This window comes from Hemicordylus capensis, chromosome 5 (genome assembly GCF_027244095.1).
Source record: "Hemicordylus capensis ecotype Gifberg chromosome 5, rHemCap1.1.pri, whole genome shotgun sequence".
NCBI lineage: Eukaryota > Metazoa > Chordata > Lepidosauria > Squamata > Cordylidae > Hemicordylus > Hemicordylus capensis.
Window position 1 is genome coordinate 1463451 of NC_069661.1, and position 20901 is coordinate 1484351.

General features: G+C 58.8%; 1 protein-coding gene across 5 annotated transcripts in view; it reads left to right on the top strand.

Moving 5' to 3' along the window:
- The window catches only part of SFXN5 (sideroflexin 5), a 117126-nt gene that overhangs the window by 69367 nt on the left and 26858 nt on the right, over window positions 1–20901 (top strand). For 4 of the 5 annotated variants that reach the window (XM_053255180.1, XM_053255182.1, XM_053255183.1 and 1 more), the window contains 2 exons: window positions 876–991; window positions 5543–5628. In XM_053255180.1, the coding sequence (XP_053111155.1) occupies window positions 876–991; window positions 5543–5628 (202 nt within the window). Of the gene's footprint in view, window positions 1–875; window positions 992–5542; window positions 5629–17442; window positions 17561–20901 lie in introns of all 5 variants that reach the window. The other variant, XM_053255181.1, reaches the window with a different exon arrangement.

The following is a 20901-nucleotide window of genomic DNA, read 5'->3' on the forward strand; positions in this document are numbered from 1 at the left end:
GAACGGGCTAGCCCCAGGCTGCTCAGACTTGGGTCCCCAGATGTCTGCGACTGCTACGGAAATTTATCTATAGCTCTTCAACAAAAGTTCTCACAGCAGTGGACATAGAGCAATAAATAAGCCAGGCGGCCCCCTGCCCCCCCCCCCAAGGCCTCACAGTCCAAAAGGAAATACAAGGGAGACCCCAGCAGCAGCGGCAGCAGCCGCCGCCACCACTGGAGGGAAACTGTGCTGGGGCTGGAGAGGACCAGGTGCTCTCCCCCTGCTAAACAGAAGAGAACCACCACTTCTCTGTGAATGGGAGGCCCCATTCCCAGTGCGCAGGAGAGGCAGGAAGAGGGAGGGGATTCTGTTCTGCCCGTCCCTGGGGCGTTGGGGCTCACACGTGAATCACTCCCTGGGCATTCTTTCATGGAGGAGAAGGGGCTTGGGGCAGGCCTGTTGGGGCCCACCAAGCAGCAGCCTCCGGAGGGGTGGAGGGAGGTCACGAGGAAGCCTACGAGGAGTGCTGCCCCCGTCCTGCCTGGAAGCTTCAGGGCTGGGCGTCAGCCTGGCCACGGGCAGAAGAGAGCTGGCCATCTGGATAAGCCCCTTTGCACGGGAGCGGCATCTTTCGGGCTGAGGGACGTGCAGAGAGCCGCCTGCCGTCCTTGGCTTGGCGTGAGGTGGGGCAGGCCCCCCTGCAGAACGAACTCTGGAGCCCGGACATTCCGAGTTCTGTCACCCAGCTCATCGGCCTTCTAGGGCCAGAAAGAATTCCGCAGACATTTGCCCCAATGGGCTTGGCTTGGCGTAATCCCTCCAGCTTCTGCCATTCAGGGCTTCCCGTGCAGCTGTGACTGCTCTTGTCTTTTGCTCTCTTGCTGCCCCCACAGCCAGTGCCAATATTTGCAACGTGGTCCTGATGAGACACACAGAGCTGGAGGAAGGGATCGATGTACTGGATGGCGACGGAAACATCGTGGGGTCTTCCAGAATTGCTGCCAAACATGTACGTGCTGCAGGATTCACTTTGCCATGATGGTTTGGGCCCTGGGATAGTCAATCGATGGGGTTCCCCCAGGCCTTGAGGCCAGTGGCGGCTTATCCTAACAAGCCAGCAGCGGGTGGCAGCAGCAGAAGCACAGCTGCTCCTGCTTTCTGGCAGCAGATCGGGTTGCTCCTCTCTCTCCTGCCTTGCTCAAGAGCCACGCTGCCTGCAAGCTGGCCATTTGTCAGGTAGACCGCCCAGCTCTACCTGACGAATGGCCAGCCTGCAGGTAGGAATGTAGGAAGCTGCCATATACTGAATCAGACCTTAGGTCCATCTTGCTCAGGATTGTCTTCACAGACTGGCAGCGGCTTCTCCAAGGTTGCAGGCAGGGATCTCTCTCAGCCCTAGCTTGGAGATGCTGCCAGGGAGGGGACTTGGAACCTTCTGCTCTCTTCTCAGAGCGGCTCCATCTGCTGAGGGGACTCTCTTCCACTGCCTAGACTTCTAATCTCCCATTAATATGCAAACCAGGGCAGACCCTGCTTAGCTAAGGGGACTAGTCATGACGCTGCTGCCAGGAAGCAGAGACAGCTGTGCCTCCTTGGGTGCCCCCCCCCATCAGGATGAGCCGCTATTGCTTGAAGCGAAGAGTGCGTGTTGGGTGGGGGCAAGATGGGCATTCTCAGTCCCATGTAACCGGCCCCTTTAAGACCAGTCACTTTTCAGAACATAAGAACAGCCCTGTTGGATCAGGCCCAAGAAGGCCCATCCAGTCCAGCACCCTGTTTCACACAGTGGCCCACCAGATGCTGCTGGAAGCCTACAGGCAGGAGTTGAGGTCATGCCTTCTCTCCTGCTGTGACTCCCCTGCAACTGGGCCTCAGAGGCATCCTGTCTTTGAGGCTGGAGGTGGCCCATAGCCCTCCGACTAGTATACGATGATAGACCTCTCCTCCATGAAGTTCTCCAAACCCCTGTTAAAGGGGGTTGTTGACTGTCACCACATCTTGTGGCAGAGAATTCCACAAGTGGATTATGCGTTGTGTGAAAAAGTACTTCCGTTGGTTGGTCCTAAATTTCCTGGCAACCAATTTCATGGGATGACCACTGGTTCTAGTGTTTATGTGAGAGGGAGAAGAATTTATCTCTATCCTCTTTGTCCACACCATGCATGATTTTATAGACCTCTATCATTTCTCCCCGTTGTCATCTTTTTTCTAAACTAAAAAGCCCTAGGTGTTGTAGTCTTGCCTCATAAGGAAGGTGCTCCAGGCCCCTGATCATCTTGGTTGCCCTCTTCTTCACCTTTTCCAGTTCTACAATGTCCTTTTTTAGATGTGGTGACCAGAATTTTATGCAGTACTCCAGGTGTGGCTGCACCATAGTTTTGTATAAGGGCATTATAATATTAGCCATTTTATTTTCAATCCCCTTCCTAATGATCCCCAGCATAGAATTGGCCTTTTTCACAGCTGCCGCACATTGAGTCGACACTTTCAACGGTTGCTGGTTACTGCTCTTCTCAGTACCTTTCAACAAGCTGAATTTTAAGACCGAGAGAAGGGCTGATATGGCCACTGAGGTGTCGGTTCTGTTATTGGAACACCCACGAGAGGCCCTTTGGCCTGAGTTTGACGTTAGGTTGCACCCACCAAGGCAGGGTTTGTACCGAGCCAGTGCTGCCCATCACAGGCTTCTGTGCGTGTTCCTTGCAGATGGAAGCCAGAAGAGAGGAGAGCTGGTCTTGTGGAAGCAAGCGTGACTTGTCCCCTGAGCTAAGCAGGGTCTGCCCTGGTTGCACATGAATGGGAGACTAGAAGTGTGAGCACCGCAAGATCTTCCTCTTCTTCGGGGATAATGGGGCTGCTCTGGGGAGAGCATCTAGGAGGTTCCCAGTCCCCTCCCTGGCAGCATCTCCAAGAGAGGGCTGGGAGAGTTTCCTGCCTGCACCCTTGGAGAAGCCGCTGCTGCCAGTCGGTGAAGACAATCCTGAGCTCGATAGACCACCAAGGGCCCGACTCAGTAGATGGCAGCTTCCTATGTGCCTAAGAGAGACATGCTTGCCGTGAGGGGCTGCCACACCTAACAGCTGGCCAGGGACTTTGAAACTGCCATGTTTGCAAGTGCTCCCAGGGCGGCTTTGGATGTTCCCGTGGCATGCTCAGGCCGCGCTTCCCGTGGGGTCGTGCACATGCTTTGTTTTTCCTGCACACGGGAGTGAGCTCCGTGAAGGGAAATGCCGGGATATGGAGTGGGGGGGTGGGGGGGGCAGTCCGCCCAGGGTGGTGTGCCGGGTCCTCCAGAGTGCCCCCTGGCGGGCCACCTGGAAGGGCAGGAGCATCAGGCCGCCAAGCCAGTGGACGCCTTTCTGACTCCGCACCTGGAGCGGAAATGGAAGGAGCCTCTGTGGGGCTTTTGTTGCGCAGCAGTAGGCCGGCCGCATCCTCCAGGTGACTGTTTGCCTCTGCAGTGGTGCTCTGTGGCCGGGAGAGCCGGGAGCAGCTGATGTGGAAGCCAGGCAGAGAGAGAGAGAGAGAGAAGGGGCCGCTTTTGGGGAGAAGCAAGCGGCGGGGGGGGGGGGGGTTGGACCCCTGCCTTGCTGGAATCCGCTGGCAAGCCGCTCCGGCTGTGGCCAGCCTCCCACTCCCCCCCCCGCCCCAACTCTGCCTTCAGCCCCCAGCTGCACCCGGACTCCCCTGCGTAGTTCCGAGTCCCCACCTTGCTGCCGAGAGGCTTTCCTGTCGGTGGACACTCAAGCCCTCTCCGCGTGACCCGCTTGCTCAGTGCGATTGTGTTGCTGTTCGGGACTGTGGGGGTGTTTCAGTGAGGAAGGGCCTTCCCCCAGCAGATTCCTGGGAAGGGAGCTGGCCCTGGGAGCTGGACGCCGGGAGTGGCTTGGAGGGCGGGCCTGCCTCTGCGCCCCACAGCTCCATTGGCTCTGCCCTCTCCCATCTCCTACTGCGCCGCCACAGTATGAATGAGAGCCGTGCTGCCTGCAGGCTGGCTGTTTGTCAGGTAGAGCTGCACAGTGAACCGCACAGCTCTACCTAACGAATGGCCAGCCTGCAGGCGGCGCAGCTCGAGGTGAGGCGAGGCAGGAGAGGGAGGAGCCAACGCCGCTCCAGGAAGCAGAGGCGGCTGTGCCTCCTTGGCCCCGCCCCCCAAATCCGCTCGCTAGGATGAGCTGCTGTTCCTGCTTAACGCCCAGCCCGGAGTCTGCCTCACCCTCTCGGGCTCCTCCAAGAACAGCTTGCTGAGGGGGAAACGGGGCCTTTGCTTTCCAGTCTCCTGCAGGAATTGACAAGTGTCAGGACCTGGCCGTGTGGCTCCCTGCGCCCCCTGCAGCTCCACCCTCACTCCCCTCTTCTTCCTGGAGGCAGCAAGTCTTCTGGCCCTGTGCTAGGCGGCCACCTGTTTGCTCCTGGCCTTGGCTCGCGGCTCACTTAATTGCCTGCGGGAGTGGGGGGGGGCATCTGGAGGAGAGCCCTGTGGGAGACGGGGCGGGGGCTGGAGTCCAGGATCTGCTTTCTTGCAGCCCTGTGCTTCTGTAATGATGGGTCAGGGCCAATGCTCCCTCAATCCCTGACTACAACTCCCAGTATCTCCAGTTGCAATGGCCTTTGGCTGAGGAGGCCGGAAGTTGTAGTCAACTACCTTGGGGATTCCCTGCTGCAGGGTACACTTGTTAAGGCGGCAAGCTACCCTAAGCAGCGAGGCCGTTGCCCATTCAGAAGGGCAGAAGCACCAGGCCCTCTCCTTGACGGCAGGCCGCCAGCCAGAGAAGCCCAGAAGTCCCAGCGCTCCCTCCCTGACTCCGCCCCTGACCTGCAGGAAACCTGAGGGTGGTCAGGTGCTACCCGAGTGGACGGAGAGGCCCTGCCAGCGGGAGCAATGGGGCGCTTTCCGGCCAAGGCTGTTTCCGGGGGTGGCTGCAGCTGAGATGGGAGGTGCTCCAGGGCCCCCACCTGCAACCTGCTCGGACCCAGGCCTGCTGCTTGGATTGCAGCTTCCCCGAATGTGTTCCTGTCCCCCGCGCCCCACACTTGTGTGGGGGCAGAGAAAGGCACCCAGGGACAAGCGCCCCTGCCTGGACCGAGCCGCGCTGGGAGCCCACGAGTGAGCTCGGACTGCCGGCTGCAGCTCTTCCAAACGGGAGCCGAGGGACTTGTGCTCGCAGCGAAGCGTGTGTGCGCAGCCCACTTGCCAGGGAGGCCTTTCCTTTGCCCCTCCGGCCAGCTGGAGCGTGGAAGTCCTGGATGCCCCCCCAAAAGTGCCCAGCACAGCCCCCGAGAGAGCTGGGCTCTTGTGCTGAACCCGGAGTAGTCCCTTTGCACCGGAGAAGTTGCCAGAGGCCAAGCCCAGCATCCCTTGGCACAGGGGGCCCCCGAGGCGGCGGACTCCAGCGCCCAGAATCCCCAACTGCAGGGGCCCGAGGGCATGGCAGCGCCACCGGCGACCCTGCCCTGGACCCTCCAGAAGAGGAAGGGAGGCCTGGGGGAGCAGGCGGCCGGCCGGGCGTCAGAAGTGACGGGTGTCTCTGGGCGGTGGTCTCCTCCTCCTCCTCCTCAGGCGCTGCTCGAGACGGCCCTCACCCGCGTGGTCCTGCCGATGCCGATCCTGGTTCTACCTCCCATCATCATGTCTCTTCTGGAGAAGTAAGTGCTGAGCCACTGGCTGGGGGGCTGGGGGGGGCGGGTTGCTAGGCTTGTTTCCCCAGGGAAGGGAGGGAGGGAGGGAGGAAGGTCCTTCTGTTAGGAGCTGCTTGTGGCTGCGCACTGAGGAGAAGGCCAAGTGATGGAGTCCGGCTGGCCAAGAAGCGGGGGGGGGGCTGCATCTCTCCCCCCGCCGGGAACTTGATGGGCCCAGGCCCTGCAGGGCTGCATTCAGAAGCATCACAGCTTTCAAGGCTGGAGCCCTGCTCTGGGCAGACCCAGCAGAAGAGAGCCGCGTGGCCTCCCCTGCGCCTGCCTTGTGCTGTGGCAAGCCGTGGCCTCTGCCTCCGCTTGGATCAGGGCTCTTGGTGTGTCGCCCCCGCCCACCGCCTCTCCTCCGCCTCTCTCCATCTGCAGGCGTCAGCCCCCCCGGCTGCCTTGGCATTCCTCCTCCTCCTGCCGCCGCCACCGCCTCGCGCTGTGCATTTCAGCTCCTGCAGACGGGGCGCTTGGCTCTCCAGGCAGCCCGGCGCTGCCTCCCGCTGTGTTGGGCTCCAGAGCGGCGGCGCTCCTCTTCTCTGGGCTCGGAGCTCTCCTGCCGTCGGGGCTCCCTGCAGAGGCATCCGGCCCTGCAAAGTGGCGGCTGCCTTTGGCTGCCTGCTCGGTGCAGGGAAACGCCCACAGATGCCCGGTGAGGTTTCTGTCCCGTGGACAGGCCGGCCTCCTCTTGCGCCATCAGCCCGGAAGTGGACTTGGGAGGGCGCGAGGCGGGCCCTTGGCCCCAGACCGCCTGAGGCATCCTGAGGCCATGACTCGGAGCTGCAGCGCCCGCTGGCCTCCCTGGAGCTGGCCGCCGTGCAGATGGGCTTGGGGCAGCAGCTCCAGGGCCCAGGCCAGGGCCGTCACTTCCGAGGCCTGCCCTGCATCTTCCACTCTGCGGGTGAGAAGCAGCCCCGCTGGGCAGCCTCCGCCACCCCTTGGCTTGGTGCCCGCAGCCTGTTCCAGCAAAGCCCCGCTTAGGCAGCAGCCGGGCAACTGTGCCGGGGCCAACTCCCGCTGTGCCAGCCCGGCGGCTTGGACGGGGTGCCCGCCCCGAGAGAGCCGGCCGTGCCACCTGCTGCTGGACCCTCAGCCGAGAGGAGGAGGCTGCAGGCCCCTCTGAGTGGGAGCGGTTGTGGGCCAAGCGGGGGCCGGGGGTGCCCTCCCTGGCTTCGGACCGGGGGGGGGGGGGCTGTGGGCTGCCAGGGACCCACCACTCGGGACACTCCCGTCCAAGGGCTGGCTCCCATTCCTAGGGGCCCGGGGTTGGAATCCTCCTGGGCAGGGAAGGGAGCTGCTGGCCCTGATGCCCGCAGTGGGGAGGGGGCGGTGCGGTGCCTGTCAGAAGCAGGGCATCTGAAGGGGGCCGTTTCGGAAGAGGCCAAACGTTTCCCGGGCGATGGAAAGGATTTATGCTCCGTCTCTAGCAGTGGCCGGGGGCAGCTCGTCCTTGAGGTGGGGGGCGCAAGTGCAGGCATTCTGCCCCCCACCCCGGGTGTCGCCTCACCTGCCTACAGCTGCCTGCCCCCCGGCAGCCAACCCCCTCGCCCCCCCCCCCCCCCGGCCCAGCTCCTTGGCGCTCTCTTGGCACCCTGCCCTTGGCCGTCTCTGGGCTGCCTTTTGCAGGCCAGCCTAAGAAAGCCGCTTCCAGCCTTGCAACCCCCCCTGCCGCTGAAAAGGCCGGGGCCGTGGGGAGATGGGGAGGGCAGCGTGCCCCAGGGGAGCCCCGCAGCAAGGCAGCCTCACCTCGCCCTTCTCCCCCACACGGCTCTTCCCCTTCTCCCCACGGCCCTGGCCTTTTGAGTGGCAGGGCAGAAGTTGGACATGCCCAGGGAGAGGGGAGGGCCGCTGTGCTGAGTGGGGGGGGCTGCCCCTGGCATGGGGCCTGCCCCCTCCTGGTGTGACCTGGCAGCGCCCCCACTCAACTTGCCTCCGGCCAGGGCTCTCCAGCTCGAAATGGGCTGCTCATGCTGCCTGGAGATCTCTCTAGCACTTTTCTCCTAGAAGTTGGGATTCAGAGCGGTGTATGGCAAAAACTACGACAGAATGCCGTCATCGAAACCAACGGTAGGCCAGCAGCCATGACAGAAAAGCCACCCAGGAGATCACAAGGCAGAGACTGGCGACGGGGGGGGGGGGGCCCTGTGGGGCGTAGGGAGCGTGTGCCACCGACAGACCTGCCTCTGAGCCATTTCTGCACAGCGCCCTGCAGCCGGCTGGCCCGAAAGGAAGACTCGGCAGCCAAGCTTTTTCCAACCGGCTTTGTTGCAAGCCAGCGGGACCCACGGAGCTGCCTCCTCTTGCGTCATCCCCTCGGTGGTCCATTCAGCGAAGGGTTGCCTACACGGACTGCAGCGGCTCTCCCAGGTCTCAGGCTCAGGGGTCTTTCCCAGCCCTCCCCGGAGATGCTGCCCGGGCTTGAACCCGGGTCCTTCTGCCGGCAAAGTGGGGGCCCTGCTTCTGAGCGAAGGCCTCTGGGACTAGTGAAGGGGGCTGCGTAAGTTCTCGCCCCATCAGAGGGGGGCGGCCGTTCTTGGACCTCCCAGGAGGCATTTCGTTCCACATACAAAGAAGTCTCCCCCCCCCCCCCCGCTTGGGATGGAGGCACCGGTGGCAGTTCTGTGTGATATCAACATGACACCTCCCCCCCCCCGGCCCCCGCTGCCCTGAATCTGCCAGTTGGGGAGCCTTCGGTTAACTCCTGTCATACTTAGTGTAGCATCTCACACCTCCTGGGAGGCAAAAGCCGCGCTGGAGCACCAAACCTGCTAACTCCTTTGGAGTTCCGAGAGCAACTTCCATATGGAAGACGTGCCGAATCTCCGGAAATGCTGGCGGCGGCAGCTGCCACATTATGCAGAATGTGCACCACTCATCAACAATGTGCTGAAAGTTGAATGAAGGTGTATTTGCAAGAGCTGCGACCGGCTGGGCCTGCGGAGCAGATGTCCTGTCTGCAGAACTTCTTCCGTGCCTCTTATTTTGGAGAGAGCCGCATCCGGCAGGCCTGCCTGTTTTCACTGCAGGCCCTGCGTAGCGGTGCTCTTATGCTGAGCCAGGATCTCGTGCCCTGCGATTGATTGGATTGATTGACTGATTGATTGGATTTATGTGCCGCCCTTCCAAATATGGCAATGACATCGTGGTGGGGGAGGGGCTCTCTTTCTGCCCACTGCCTGTGGCGGGGGGGGGGGGCAAGCCTCTGCAGAGAAGCACCTGCTCCAAGAGACATAGCTTCACCTGATGAATGGCCAGTCTGCAGGCAGCACGACTCTCATTAGTGGAAGGTGAGGTGGGATGGGAGAAACAGATGCAGTCGGGCTGCTGGGCACCAGAAGCAGCTGTGCCCCCCACCCCCCGCTTATTAGGATGAGCCTAATTATTAGGATTAGGTTGTGTGGACTTCTCGAGCTGAATCCTCCTGCAAGCCAGAAAAGTCCTCCTGAATGGCTTTTAGCTTCCAAGCTTAAAGCTGGCTTTTAAGCCAAGAAGGCCCCTAAAGTGGCATGCAATTCTGTTCGAAATGGATGGATGGATGGATGGATGGATGGATTAGGTGCCGTCAAGTTGGTGTCGACTCTTGGCAACCACATAGATCTTCTCAGGTTGCCCTTCTTTCAGTCCCTGGTCTCAGAGAGGCCCGTAGCACTAGGGCCCGTGGAAGGGCTTTCTCTGCGGCTGCCCCTTCACTAGGGAATTCTCTCCCCCTGCCCCCACCAGACTCAGTCTGCCTTTCAGCCTTTAAGACCTTATTGAAGACGGGCTCTTTTCTGCTAGGCGTTTGCCCTTTAAATCAATCTCTCTCTCTCTCTCTCTCTCTCTCTCTCTCTCTCTTTAATTTTAAATCTTGGATGCTGTTCTTGCCTGTACACCGCCCTGAGCCTGTGGATTGGGCGGTATATTAAATCTCTTAATAAACAGACAGATTCTCTCCAGGCTGATCTGTCTTCCACTTGGCCTTTACGGTCTCCTGGTGGTGCATTCATTGCTGTTGTGATCGAGTCCATCCATCTTGCTGCTGGTCGTCCTCTTCTTCTCTTTCCTTCCACTTTTGACGGACTTCTCCAGGGTCTTCGAAATACAACATACAAACACACACTTCAGTCAAAGCATGGCAACGCAAAAATGTCATCAGAGGACTCTTCACAGAGGAGAAACCACCATTCCAAGGACACAGAAAAATTGACCTCCATTGCAGGCTATCTGAACAATGCGGCCTTTCCTTGGTTTTGAAAGGGGAAGAGGCTAGCGCAGTGTTCTCCATCGAAAGGCCCAGGAGAGGGTGGCGGGCAGAGGTGGCCCCCACCAGCAACCCTGAGCATGGCTCCCTGGCTGGCTGTTTATGGGGCCTGTGTGAAGCTCCAGTCCAAGGGGAATATTCTGCTCAGCCCCCCACCCCCACCCCCGCCGGCCTGGCACCCTGCAGAGGTGGCCATTCTCACTGTGCTGTGCTCTGCCCACGGCGGGGGCTCGGGGGCTACTTGAGCTCCTGCACCATCTTGGAAGGCCTGCCCAGAGCGCTGGGCCGTGTAGCCCTTCCCGGGGCTTTCCTCCTAGAGCTCCTTCTCTCTGCGAGGGCCCTCCCGGCACTGAAGGACGTGCTCAGGGCTCTGCGGAGGCCGACATGGTGGGAGCCGTTCTCGCTATGGAGATACTTTGCCAAAGTGGCCCCCACTTGAAAAACAGTGAAGATCCCTGGGCTGGGTGGCTCTCCTGAGGGAGGAGGGCGTTCTAGAATCTGGACAGCCAAGGAGACCCCGTCCGATGGACTTGCCGGTCAGACTGCAGACAGTGGTGGGATGCAGAGCAAACCTGCCCAATGTCTCTCGGTGGATAGCTGTATGAGGCAAGCCTACAACACCTGGGGCTTTTTTGTTTAGAAAAAGGACAGCTGAGGGGAGACATGATAGAGGTCTATGAAATCATGCATGGTGTGGAGAAAATGGAGAGAGAGAAATTCTTCTCCCTCTCACACAACACTGTCATGGAACTATCCCATGAAATTGATGGCCAAGAAGTTTAGGACTGACAAAAGGAAGTACTTTTTCATACAATGCTTCTCTGCCATAAGATGTGACAGTCACCAACCTGGATGGCTTGAACGGGGGTTTAGATAAATTCGTGGAGGAGAGGTCTATCAAAGGCTGCTAGTCAGAGGGCTACAGGCCACCTCCAGCCTCAGAGGCACGATGCCTCTGAATACCAGTTGCAGGGGAGCCACAGCAGCAGGAGAGGGGGCATGCACACACCTCTTGCCTGGGGGCTCCCCAGAGGCATCTGGTGGGCCACTGTGTGGAACAGGTTGTTGGATTAGATGGGCCTCCTTGGGCCTGAACCAGCAAGGCTGCTCTTATGGGTGGGCAGGATCTTGGGAGAGAAAGCGGTCCTTCAGAGACCCCAGTTCTAACCCGTTGAGGGCTTTACAGGTGACGAGCAGCACATTGAACTGGGCTTGGAAAGGCAGCTGAAAGCAGCTGGAGCCAGAGCAGGTAAAAAAGTGGACTCTGCCTAGCAGGCCACTGGCGGTCACCTGCCCACCCCACACAGTTTCTGATCACTCCACAAAGATTGTTCCACAAACTGTTGCAGTCACGTGCCTGGGGTGTGGCTGAAGCATGTGGCCTAGTGGGTAGGGTTGCCTTCTGCCGGAAGAGCTGCAGAGGCTCTCCAGCCGGAGCTGTGCAAAGGTGGCCCTAGCCACAGTGGCCACTTGCCCGTCCAGCAGTAGCCTCTGGCTGGGCACCGAAGTCTGCCGTGGGTGTGCCACACTGTCCAAAAGAAGCTCCAGAAGCAATCCTGAGTCGGCCTAGAAATCTTGTCCACATCCTCAGGCAGGACAATCAGAAACGTATCTGCATAAAAAGTAAACTCCCTCTCACCCACAAGGCTTGCAGCCGGCTTGGAGCACATGCAGTTCAATTCGGCCTGTCACTATTCAGGGAAAAGCGAAGGCTGTGGCTGCAGTGATGGCAGAGAAGCCACCTTGTGCTCCAGGCATTCTAGGTTTGGTCCCATGCATTATTTTTAAGCCCTCTGAGTCGCTCTGTTAGGGCAGCCCCCAAAGCAATGCACAGCACCAGTCCACCTTCCCCAGACAAAGCTGTGTCTTCCTATCATAACATTTATTTATTTTTATTTTTCAGTTTTGTAGACTGCCCCAAACTTCTGTCTCTTAACATAAAAATATCCTGATCCTGCTGGATCAGGCCCAAGTAGGCCGATCTAGTCCAGCATCCTGTTTCGCACAGTAGCACACCAGATGCCTCTGAGAAGCCCACAGGCAAGAGGTGAGGGCATGCCCTCTCTCCTGCTGTGACTCCCCTGCAACTGGTACTCAGAAGCATCTTGCCTCTGAGGCTGCAGGTGGCCCACAGCCACCAGACTAGTAGCCATTGATAGACCTCTCCTCCATAAATATATCTAAGTCCTCCTTAAACCCATCCAGGATGCTGGCTGTCACCACATCTTGTGGCAGAGAATTCCATAGGTTAATTATGTGTTTTTCACACAACACATTGCGATTCACACAACACATTGCAACACAGCTGTGACTGAGTCAACAACTCCACCCATTTCTTGAGAATGACCTGAAAACAGTGGTGCACCAGCTGGCAACCTCGAGGCTGGACTCCTACAATGTCCTCTGCCTTTGTACGTAGCTTGGGCACTTCCATTAGTTCAAAATGCAGCAGCCAGCTTGGTCACTGGGGATTCCCGGAGAGACCACATATTGCCTGTTCTTAAAAACAGCTGCACTGGCTGCCGAGATGTTTCTGGGCAAAGTACAACATCTTGGTTATTACCTGTGAAGTCCTGAATGGCTTAGGTCTGGGTTACATGAGAGAGCACTTCTTGAGATCATCAGGAGGGGTCCGTCTTCAGGTGCCACCAATTCATCCGGTGGCAACCTGGAGCAGGGACTTCTCTGTTGTTGTCTCTAGGTTGTGGAATACCCCGTGGAGAGGAGAGGATTATCTTCCTTGGGAGCCTTCAGGAGAGCCTTAAAGACCCATTTTTTTAGCCTGGCTTTTAAGGTCATCTAATTTTAATTTTAATTTTAATCTGCTTTTAAATGGTTTTTTTAATTTTAATTGCCCTAAGCCACTTTAGGAAGGGTGGTATATAAATCAGATTAAATAAATAAAATTATCTCTCTCCACACCATGCATAATTTTATAGACCGTGATCATGTTGCCCCTCAGTTGTCTTTTTTCTAAACTAAAAAGCCCCAGGTGATGTAGTCTTGCCTCGTAAGGAAGGTGCTCCAGGCCTCTGATCATCTCGGTTGCCCTCTTCGGCACCTTTTCCAGTTCTACAATGTCCTCCTTGAGGTATGGTGTCCAGAACTGTATGCAGTACTCCAAGTGTGGCCATAGCATAGTTTTGTATAAGGGCATTATAGCATTAGCAGTTTTATTTTCAAACAACTTCCTAATGATCCCTAGCATGGAATTGGCCTTTTTCACAGCTGCCGCACATGGAGTCGACACTTTCAACGAGCTGTCCACCACGACCCCAAGATCCCTCTCCCGGTCCGTCACCGACAGCTCAGATCCGTTCAGTGCATATGTGAAGTTGGGTTTTTTTTTGCCTCAGTATGCATCACTGTACACTTGCTTACATTGAACCACATTTGCCATTTTGTCACCCACTCCCCCAGTTTGGAGAGGTCTTTTTGGAGCTCCTTGCAATCTGTTGTGGATTTCAGAGTAAAGGGCTGTGGGTTTCAGTGGTGTGCTTGCAGGCAGCACAGACGTTGAAATTTTCCTGCAATGTCTCCTGCCAAAGGGAGAACTGGGAAACTATCTTCTGAGGCAGCTTCTTCACAAGGCCGTTCCAGGACCACAAAATAGCCACCATGCTCAGCTTCTGCTGGGAAAGAAAGAAAAATGTAGCCAGTGTATTAAACAAGCAAGTTGCCATCAGGTGCAAGGCTACAAATTCATCACCACAAGAAAGCAGTCCCAGGAAAAGAAGGTGGACAACAGCCAGGAAGAGGCACAGCACTAGGGCCCGTTGCGAGTAGCTGGTTCCTCACGCAAGGAAATCGGGAAGTGTAGGATGAAGAGCAAGAGAGCACAAAATGCCCTGCAAGTGGCATCCTCTCTCTGGACAACCTTTCATAGAAAGAACTACAAAAACTGTGAACAGATTTTTAACTGATCTGCGTTGTATGGAGCATATGACTCTGTATTCTGCCCATGCCTGTTAGTCTCTGGGTCCAGTTCAAAGTGCTGCTTTTGACCTTTAGAGCCTGACATGGTCTAGGGCCAGGGCGGTGTCCAAAGGACCCATCTCCCCTGGCAGGAGCCTGCCCGTGTCCTGGTGCCCCCCGCCCCAGCAGAAGCGAGCACTGGAGAGGAGGCCTTTGGGGGGATGACTCCAAGGAAGGAGCGCTTGGTTCCCTCACATCTTGCCTTCAAGCAAGTGGCAAACGTGTCATTGTTCCAGTGGATATTTGGCTCTGCATATGCTGGAATGACCTATCTTGTGTTTGGTGATTGTTTTGAATTTAGTATTTCTTGGGATTTGTTGTTATAAGATGCCTTTGATGTCCTTGGCCCAAAAGGAAGGGGAGAGGAACGCTTGCTGTCTATTAGGCAGCTGCAGCCAAGAGGGCATTCTAGAGCCGTGGGCCGAGCGCAGGCGCTGAGTTTTACAGCGATCTGATTGTCTGCAGGACGTGGTGCCTGAATTGAAACTGTGCGTTAATGGGACGCTGGCTGGCTGCACTGGGTTGGAGAGAGCATGTTTGGAAGGGCTGTTGTCGTGGGGCCACTCTTGCTCGCCCCTGGAGGGGGAGCCTTGCGAGATCTCTCTCTGGACCGCGCTTCCTTTCGGACCCAAACAGGGAGGGTTTCAAAGGAAGGCAAGGGCCTCAAATGCTGTGACAGATGCTCCATTCTAATGACGGCTAATGCCAGTTTTATCATTCCCAATTAAAAACAATGATGCTGGCAGCCAGCAACGAAATGTGGTGGCAGTTAGTAGCCCATATTGGGCTTCCAGCCCTCCTGCACTCCCCCCAGATTAGAGAGAAGCTGGCCGCCAAGGACTTCTCCGCAGCCAGCCCTGCCTGAGATGACACCAAGTCTGTCTAGGATCACCACCACAGGAGCTTTTCTTGCCTCCTTTGTCGCCCACGTTGTGGTTCCTCTGCAGTTCGGTGGCAGCTGCCGTGTTCCCCTCCAGAGCGGCCGTGGATTCCCTGATCCAGGCCCACGTTCCGGCCGGCTTTTCTTTAGTAGCGTGAAACTCTGCGTCCCAGAGGCAACGGGGAGGGAGGTGTCGGCTCCTTGGAGATGGTGGCCTGCGCCCGCCTTGGCTTCTTTTCTTCCCTTGCGGCGGCAGCAGCAGCAACGAGGAGAGCAAAGATCTGGAGGCAAGGAGCAGGCGGCCCTCGCGGCTAATTGTGAATCATTTAGGCTGAACTTTGCAAATGGTAGGATCTGAGTCCCAATTAAGACATTGCACTTCATGTGTTAATAAGGCTTTTTCTTTAAATCGGGCCATAACTCCGCTTAATTAGGAGGCTGCAGCCATTGTAATGTGATCTGGTCGGAGTCTCCAACACCCCTGGAGGAAGTCGCACCTGGGAGCCACACCAGCCAAGAACACTCTAAATTGGTTTTGTTCCCTTGCGGGGAGGAGCAGGCAGGCAGCGGGGCTGTCACTGGAAGGGTGCCCCCGCCCCGGAGGGAAGCAGAAGGCAGCTCAGGGAGGGACGCGGAGGTGGCGGCTGGGGCTCCCAGGAAGCCCAGCTGGGCTAGTTGCTCAGCACCGCCACATGTCTGAAGGCCCAGCCGTGGCACGCTGCAGAGGCCCCGAGCTGCCGCTGGGAGGGCGGCTGTGTCTGGAGCAGAAAGCGACAGCCCTGCCACCCCCCTGTCAGTGGGGGGGGGTGGGGCAGGCATGGCACACTTCTTGGGAGGAGCGCCTCTGCTTCTGAGGTGCGGATCTAAGCCAATCCTTGTCCTGCTCCAAGGAGATCTGCAGCTGGGCGCTTTCCAGAGGGAAATGCTTCAGCTTGGCAGGATCGTTTTGAAAACGTAAATAGCTTGCGCAACCCTCCTGCAACGGGAAAAGGCAGCTATTTTATTTTTTGCGATGCACGTGTAACGTTGTAGGACTAAAGCGCAAGGATGAAATCCGAAAGAAGGCACCAAAAAGGTGGACGGCACCTTGCTGGCAGCACAGAGACTGCGGTGTTGAAACATGGGCAGTACGGAAGCACACTTGGCAGACACGGCGTGGCCGTGTGGTGGCGGGTGATCTGGAAAGCCCCCGGCGGTACCTGGGGGTATTTCACGCTGCTCCGGGGGGTGGAGGAGAGGCTGCCCAGGGCTCAGCCTGGCCAGAGGCTTCCCTTTGGGGGGGGGGGGACTAGGAGGCGAAGCCAGAGCTGCTCTGGAGCTGGCCTCTTGCAGGGAGGGGGAGAGGCAAGATGGGGGGCGCGGGGCATTCGGGGCGGAAATTCCAGGCATCGGGGGCAGCAGTGTGGGAGGAGGGTGAGGCTGGGTGGCCTCCGAGGAAGCTGGAGGGCCTTCCGCAGCAGAGGGGAGCAAAGGCCACAGGCAGGCAGCCCGGAGACCCACTGCTGGCTTGCTGTGGGGTGCAGAGCAGGGGCACTCCTTGGAAAGGCGATCCCGCTGGGGGGGGGGCTTTTGACTTCACCTCCCCCCGCTGCTGCACGGCCCCTAATTTTAGTGTGTGCCCCCCACCCCTTCAGCACAGCCTCCCTTGAGTAGGATTGCCACCTTCTGGCTTTCTGAACCCGGGTGCCTAATTTGCATATTGTGTACATTGGCTTTGAAATAATGTTTGAGCATAAAATAGTGACTGCACGTTTTGCTCCACTTCTACAAGGGCTAGAGCTGGAATCCCTGCAAATCAGGGTGGGCGAAGCACTCTGGGTGAATCCCTGAATTCTGGGGGTGGGGTGGGGGCTGGCCATTCCCCCCTTGAGCCCCCCCCCCGGCCTTGTGTTGCCTGCCAGGAGCCGCCTCCTGCTTCTCAGGGAGGCAGCCCCCGTCTTCAGGCTGGCTGCCCCCTCTCCCCTTGGGGCTGCTGGTTCCTCCTTATGGGGCTGGCATCAGGGCTGAGCCCACCAGTGTGGGAGGTGTCGGGGTTGGTGCTCCTGCCACACCCAGCCCCCCCCCGCCCCCCGCCAACAAAGGGGAGCATCCCCCAGGGCCCTCTGGGGCAGGGGGGCCAACCTGAGCCCCCCAGCTGTGCTTGGCTCTCCTCATCCCCAGATTCAATACATGGGGGGGGAGAAGCAGGAGATCCAGGCGGCAGCAGCTCTTCTGCCCCCCTCTCCACTGGGCAGGGGCCACCGGGCCTCTGTCCCTGCTGACGACTGGCTGTGGGGTGCTGCTGCTGCCGCCAGGGCAGAGGGTGGGAAGGGAAGGCACCCTGGCCACCAGGGATGTGCCTCCGTCAGCCCCCTGGGGCAGGTGGGGGGGAGAGTCCTTGCCTGCTGCCCGAGGGGAAGTGGGGCCCAGGGCTCTGCCCCGGGGACTGCAGGGAGCCGTGGCCTGGTGCTGAGTGGGCTGGGCAGGGCGGACGCCCTCCTTCCTGCAATGCTGCCCCTCTCGGCTGCCCCTTTCCCTCCTTGGGGTGGCTGACCAGCCCACCAGAGACCAGTCTTTGCAATGGGATTTGGGGGCCGGTGGGGCAGGGAGGGGCTCTTGGCTTGTTCGACTTCTTGGTCAAACTGAAGAGTCTCCTCCTCTTCCTCCCCCCTTCCTCCCCCCCTCCTCCTCCCACTTCTTGCAGAACTGCTCTCCTGCGGTCCCGGCCTCGGATGGTCCTCCCGGTGCAGAGCCTGGTGTGCCTGGCTGCCTTCGGCCTGGCCCTCCCCTTGGCCATCAGCCTCTTCCCACAAATGTCTGAGGTCAGTGCCACAACCCGGGCCCCCCTCCCTCCCTCCCTCCCTCTGTGATAACAAGCTCAATGGTATTTGTGGGGGGGGGGCGGAAATCCCAGCTCTCCATCAGCTCGGTGAGGGGAGGGCGGGGTGGACAACAGCTCAGGGCAGGTGTGCAGGGGGGCAGGGCAGGGGCAGTGATAGGTGGCATTCAGGCAGGGGGCCAGAGCAGGCTGGGGGCTTTGGAGGACAGCCTGGGGAGCATCAAGCCGAGGATGAGATTGCCCAGTTTCCCCTAAGAACAGGCCCCTCCTTCTGCAGGCTGGGCGGCCGTGAAGGGCATGCATAACAGGGCTGGGTGTTGGCTCCTGTGGGAGGAAGAACATAGGAAGCTGCCATATACTGAGTCGGACCCTTGGTGGTCTATCGAGCTCAGGATTGTCTTCACAGACTGGCAGCGGCTTCTCCAAGGTTGCAGGCAGGAGTCTCTCTCAGCCCTCTCTGGGAGATGCTGCCAGGGAGTTGGGACTGGGAACCTTCTGCTCTTCCCAGAGCGGCTCCATCCCCTTAAGGGGGAATCTCTCCCAGTGCTGCTCACACTTCTAGTCTCCCATTCTGATGCAACCAGGGCGGACCCTGCTCAGCTCGGGGGACAGGTCATGCTTGCTACCACAAGGCCATCTCTCCTGGTTCTCGGGGCTGATGAGGCTCACAGTTGCCTAGAGAAATGCCCAGGAGGGGAATGGTGCCTGGTGGAAACATCCTCACATTCCTTCTGGGCGCAGGCAGGGTCTCTCATCAGGCTGATGACCCCAGAGCAGCAACCTGAACTCTGACACCTTGAGTGTCTGAACACGCTTCCAGGTCCTGGAGAGAGTGCATGTGCTGTGTCAACGAAGACTGGGGGGGGGGGGTTGGGGGGCACGGGGAGATAGAGTGCCTCCAGGAGAGGGAGAGCCCTGGGTGGGTTTGCGGGATGCCCACTCGGCAGCCGGGCACAAGGAGCCCCCCCCCGCTCTTCCATGCAGAATCCCCGCACTTCCAGACGCGCTCCACACTTGCGCCTCACGGCCCCTCCAAAGCCGCGGCTTGGGTTGCCAGGGAGGCCGTGGGCGCCCATCCTGAGCCTGCGGCTTGCGGGGTGCTGTGGACGAGAAAGAGGAGGCCCAGATCTCCGCCCCCCTCCAGCCCCCGCCCTTGGACGGGAGACAAGCCATCTCCGCGGATGGGTCTGCTCCCCACTGAAATGCTGTTCCCGTGCAGGCTTCCTTCTGGATCCCCAGGCCAGGGGGGGGATCGCTCGCTCTCGCCAATCTGTTGGAGCCTCCATCTTGCTGGCAGGCGCCATTCGAAAAGCAAAAGGTTAATGAGCCCATGTGCAGTGGGATGGCGGCAGCAGAGACGATGACAGTGAACCAGCCGCGACTAATTAGATGCCGTTTAACAGGAGGAGCGAGTGACATCTCCTCTTCACCAACTGTCAATAATTAGTGGATCTGGGGAGGCTGAAATGTGTCCACAGTGAAAAGGCTGTTTTTTAATGGAAAATGGAGAAGGCACTTGATAAAAAAGAGCCGCACGGGGTCACTGCCACGTCCCTCCAGCAACTCCCCACGCCGGGCTTGTCTGGGGGTTGCTGCCACCTGGGAGGGGTGGGGGGGGCTTCTCTTCTGCCGGCATTTCTGCATGGCTGTGGGGGCTCCCTCCCCGTCCAGCCCTCCACACTCACGCTGGGGGTCTCGTTGGACAGTGGGTGTGAGCTGCCAGGATGCACGGCAGCGGGTGAGGCTGAACAGCCCCAGCCCCAGCTCAGCATCCACTGAGAAGTTCCCCTGCACAAGCCCCATTGGAAGAAGCAGGAGCCTGGCAAAGCTCTTTGTCTGAGTAGATGGAGCCCCTTTGGGCATGCGTGGCAGCCTCCAAAATGGCCGCCGCAATGGAGGGCCGGCTCGGGACGGGCCGAAGGCCACCCACACCAGGCAATTTGGGCAGTAATGGAGGCTGGTGGGGGGGAGGGGAGACCTCCGGAGACCCCTCCCCCTGTGGCCTTGCAGAAGCCCCCTGGAGGGGGTAACGAACACATTTTTAATTTAAACTTCACCACCACCACCACCCCTGAACAGGTCGGGGTGGTTGGCTCGATGCTGAACCGAACGGGGTGGGTGGGTTCGGCTCGGCGTTGAGCCTTCAAACCGAACTGGTTAGATGTTGGACAGGTTCGGTTCCAGACCTGTCCGCAGCTCCCTCCTGGGGTCTCTGAGCCCCTCTTGCCTGCCTGTCCGGGCCTTCCTCTGGCCTTGGAAGGAGACGCTGCGGCCTCTGGGTGTGTGCTGGGCAGTCTGGGGCTCTCCAGGGGTCTGGACGGACCACGGCCCGCCTGACCCGTCCCCGCCTCCCTCTCCAGCTCCTCTCTCCCGTCCCGCCTTGCCTGGAGCCGCACTGCCCACAAGGCCAGCGGCACAGCTCTCGCTGACAAATAGCCAGCCTGCAGCAGGAGCTCTTCCGTGGGTTTTCTGCAAGGCTGTACTGCACGTTTGCAGTTGCCCAAAAAAACTGACTCAAAAAGTGGATTTTTTTTACCCTGGATATAAACTGGGCTGCAGTCTAATGCCCAGTGAAGACCCCCAGTTGTGTGTGAAGTGCTCCCCAATAGCTTGCAGGGAATTTGTGGTAAATTTGGCTGATATGTGGACGCATCCCCTCCATAACAGAAGAGATGTGAACTAACAGCCGGGTGCGAAAGACTTGCAGGCAACACAGCTCTTGAGCCAGGGGGGCAGGTGGGGGGGAGGAGCCCCTTGAGCTGCCTCCGTGGGTGTCCCCCCCCCAGCTCTTTGGGACCAGCCAGTACAGGTTGGTTGCCTTGTTTCCATTTAACCTGCTGCCATCACATATCCAGCCTCCTCCTGCGACCAAGAGGGCTAGGGATGTTTTGCAGCGTGGAAGCCGAGTTGCTTCCAAAAGCCTTGAAAGGAGCGCAGGCTTTGCTAGGGTGTGTGTGCCCCCCCCCCCGCCGAGCTGGGCTGTGTGCCTTATACGCTGTGTGGAATCAAGAGGGGGGCTGGTCTTATTGCCGCGTGGGGGCACGGAGGGAGCTGCCGTTGCTTGCTCCCTCCCATTTCATGCCATGGAACATCAGAAGGGCACAAGGAGAGCCCAGCGGCTGGATCAGGCCCAAGGAGCCTCTTTAGTCCAGCACCCTGACTCCCACAGTAGCCACCAGATGCCTCTTGGAAGCGGCAGCTGTGAAACAGGCCAATTCCATGCTAGGGATCATTAGGAAGGGGGTTGAGAATAAAACGGCGGGTAAAATTATGATGCCCTTATACAAAACAATGGTGCGGCCACACCTGGAGTACTCCATACAA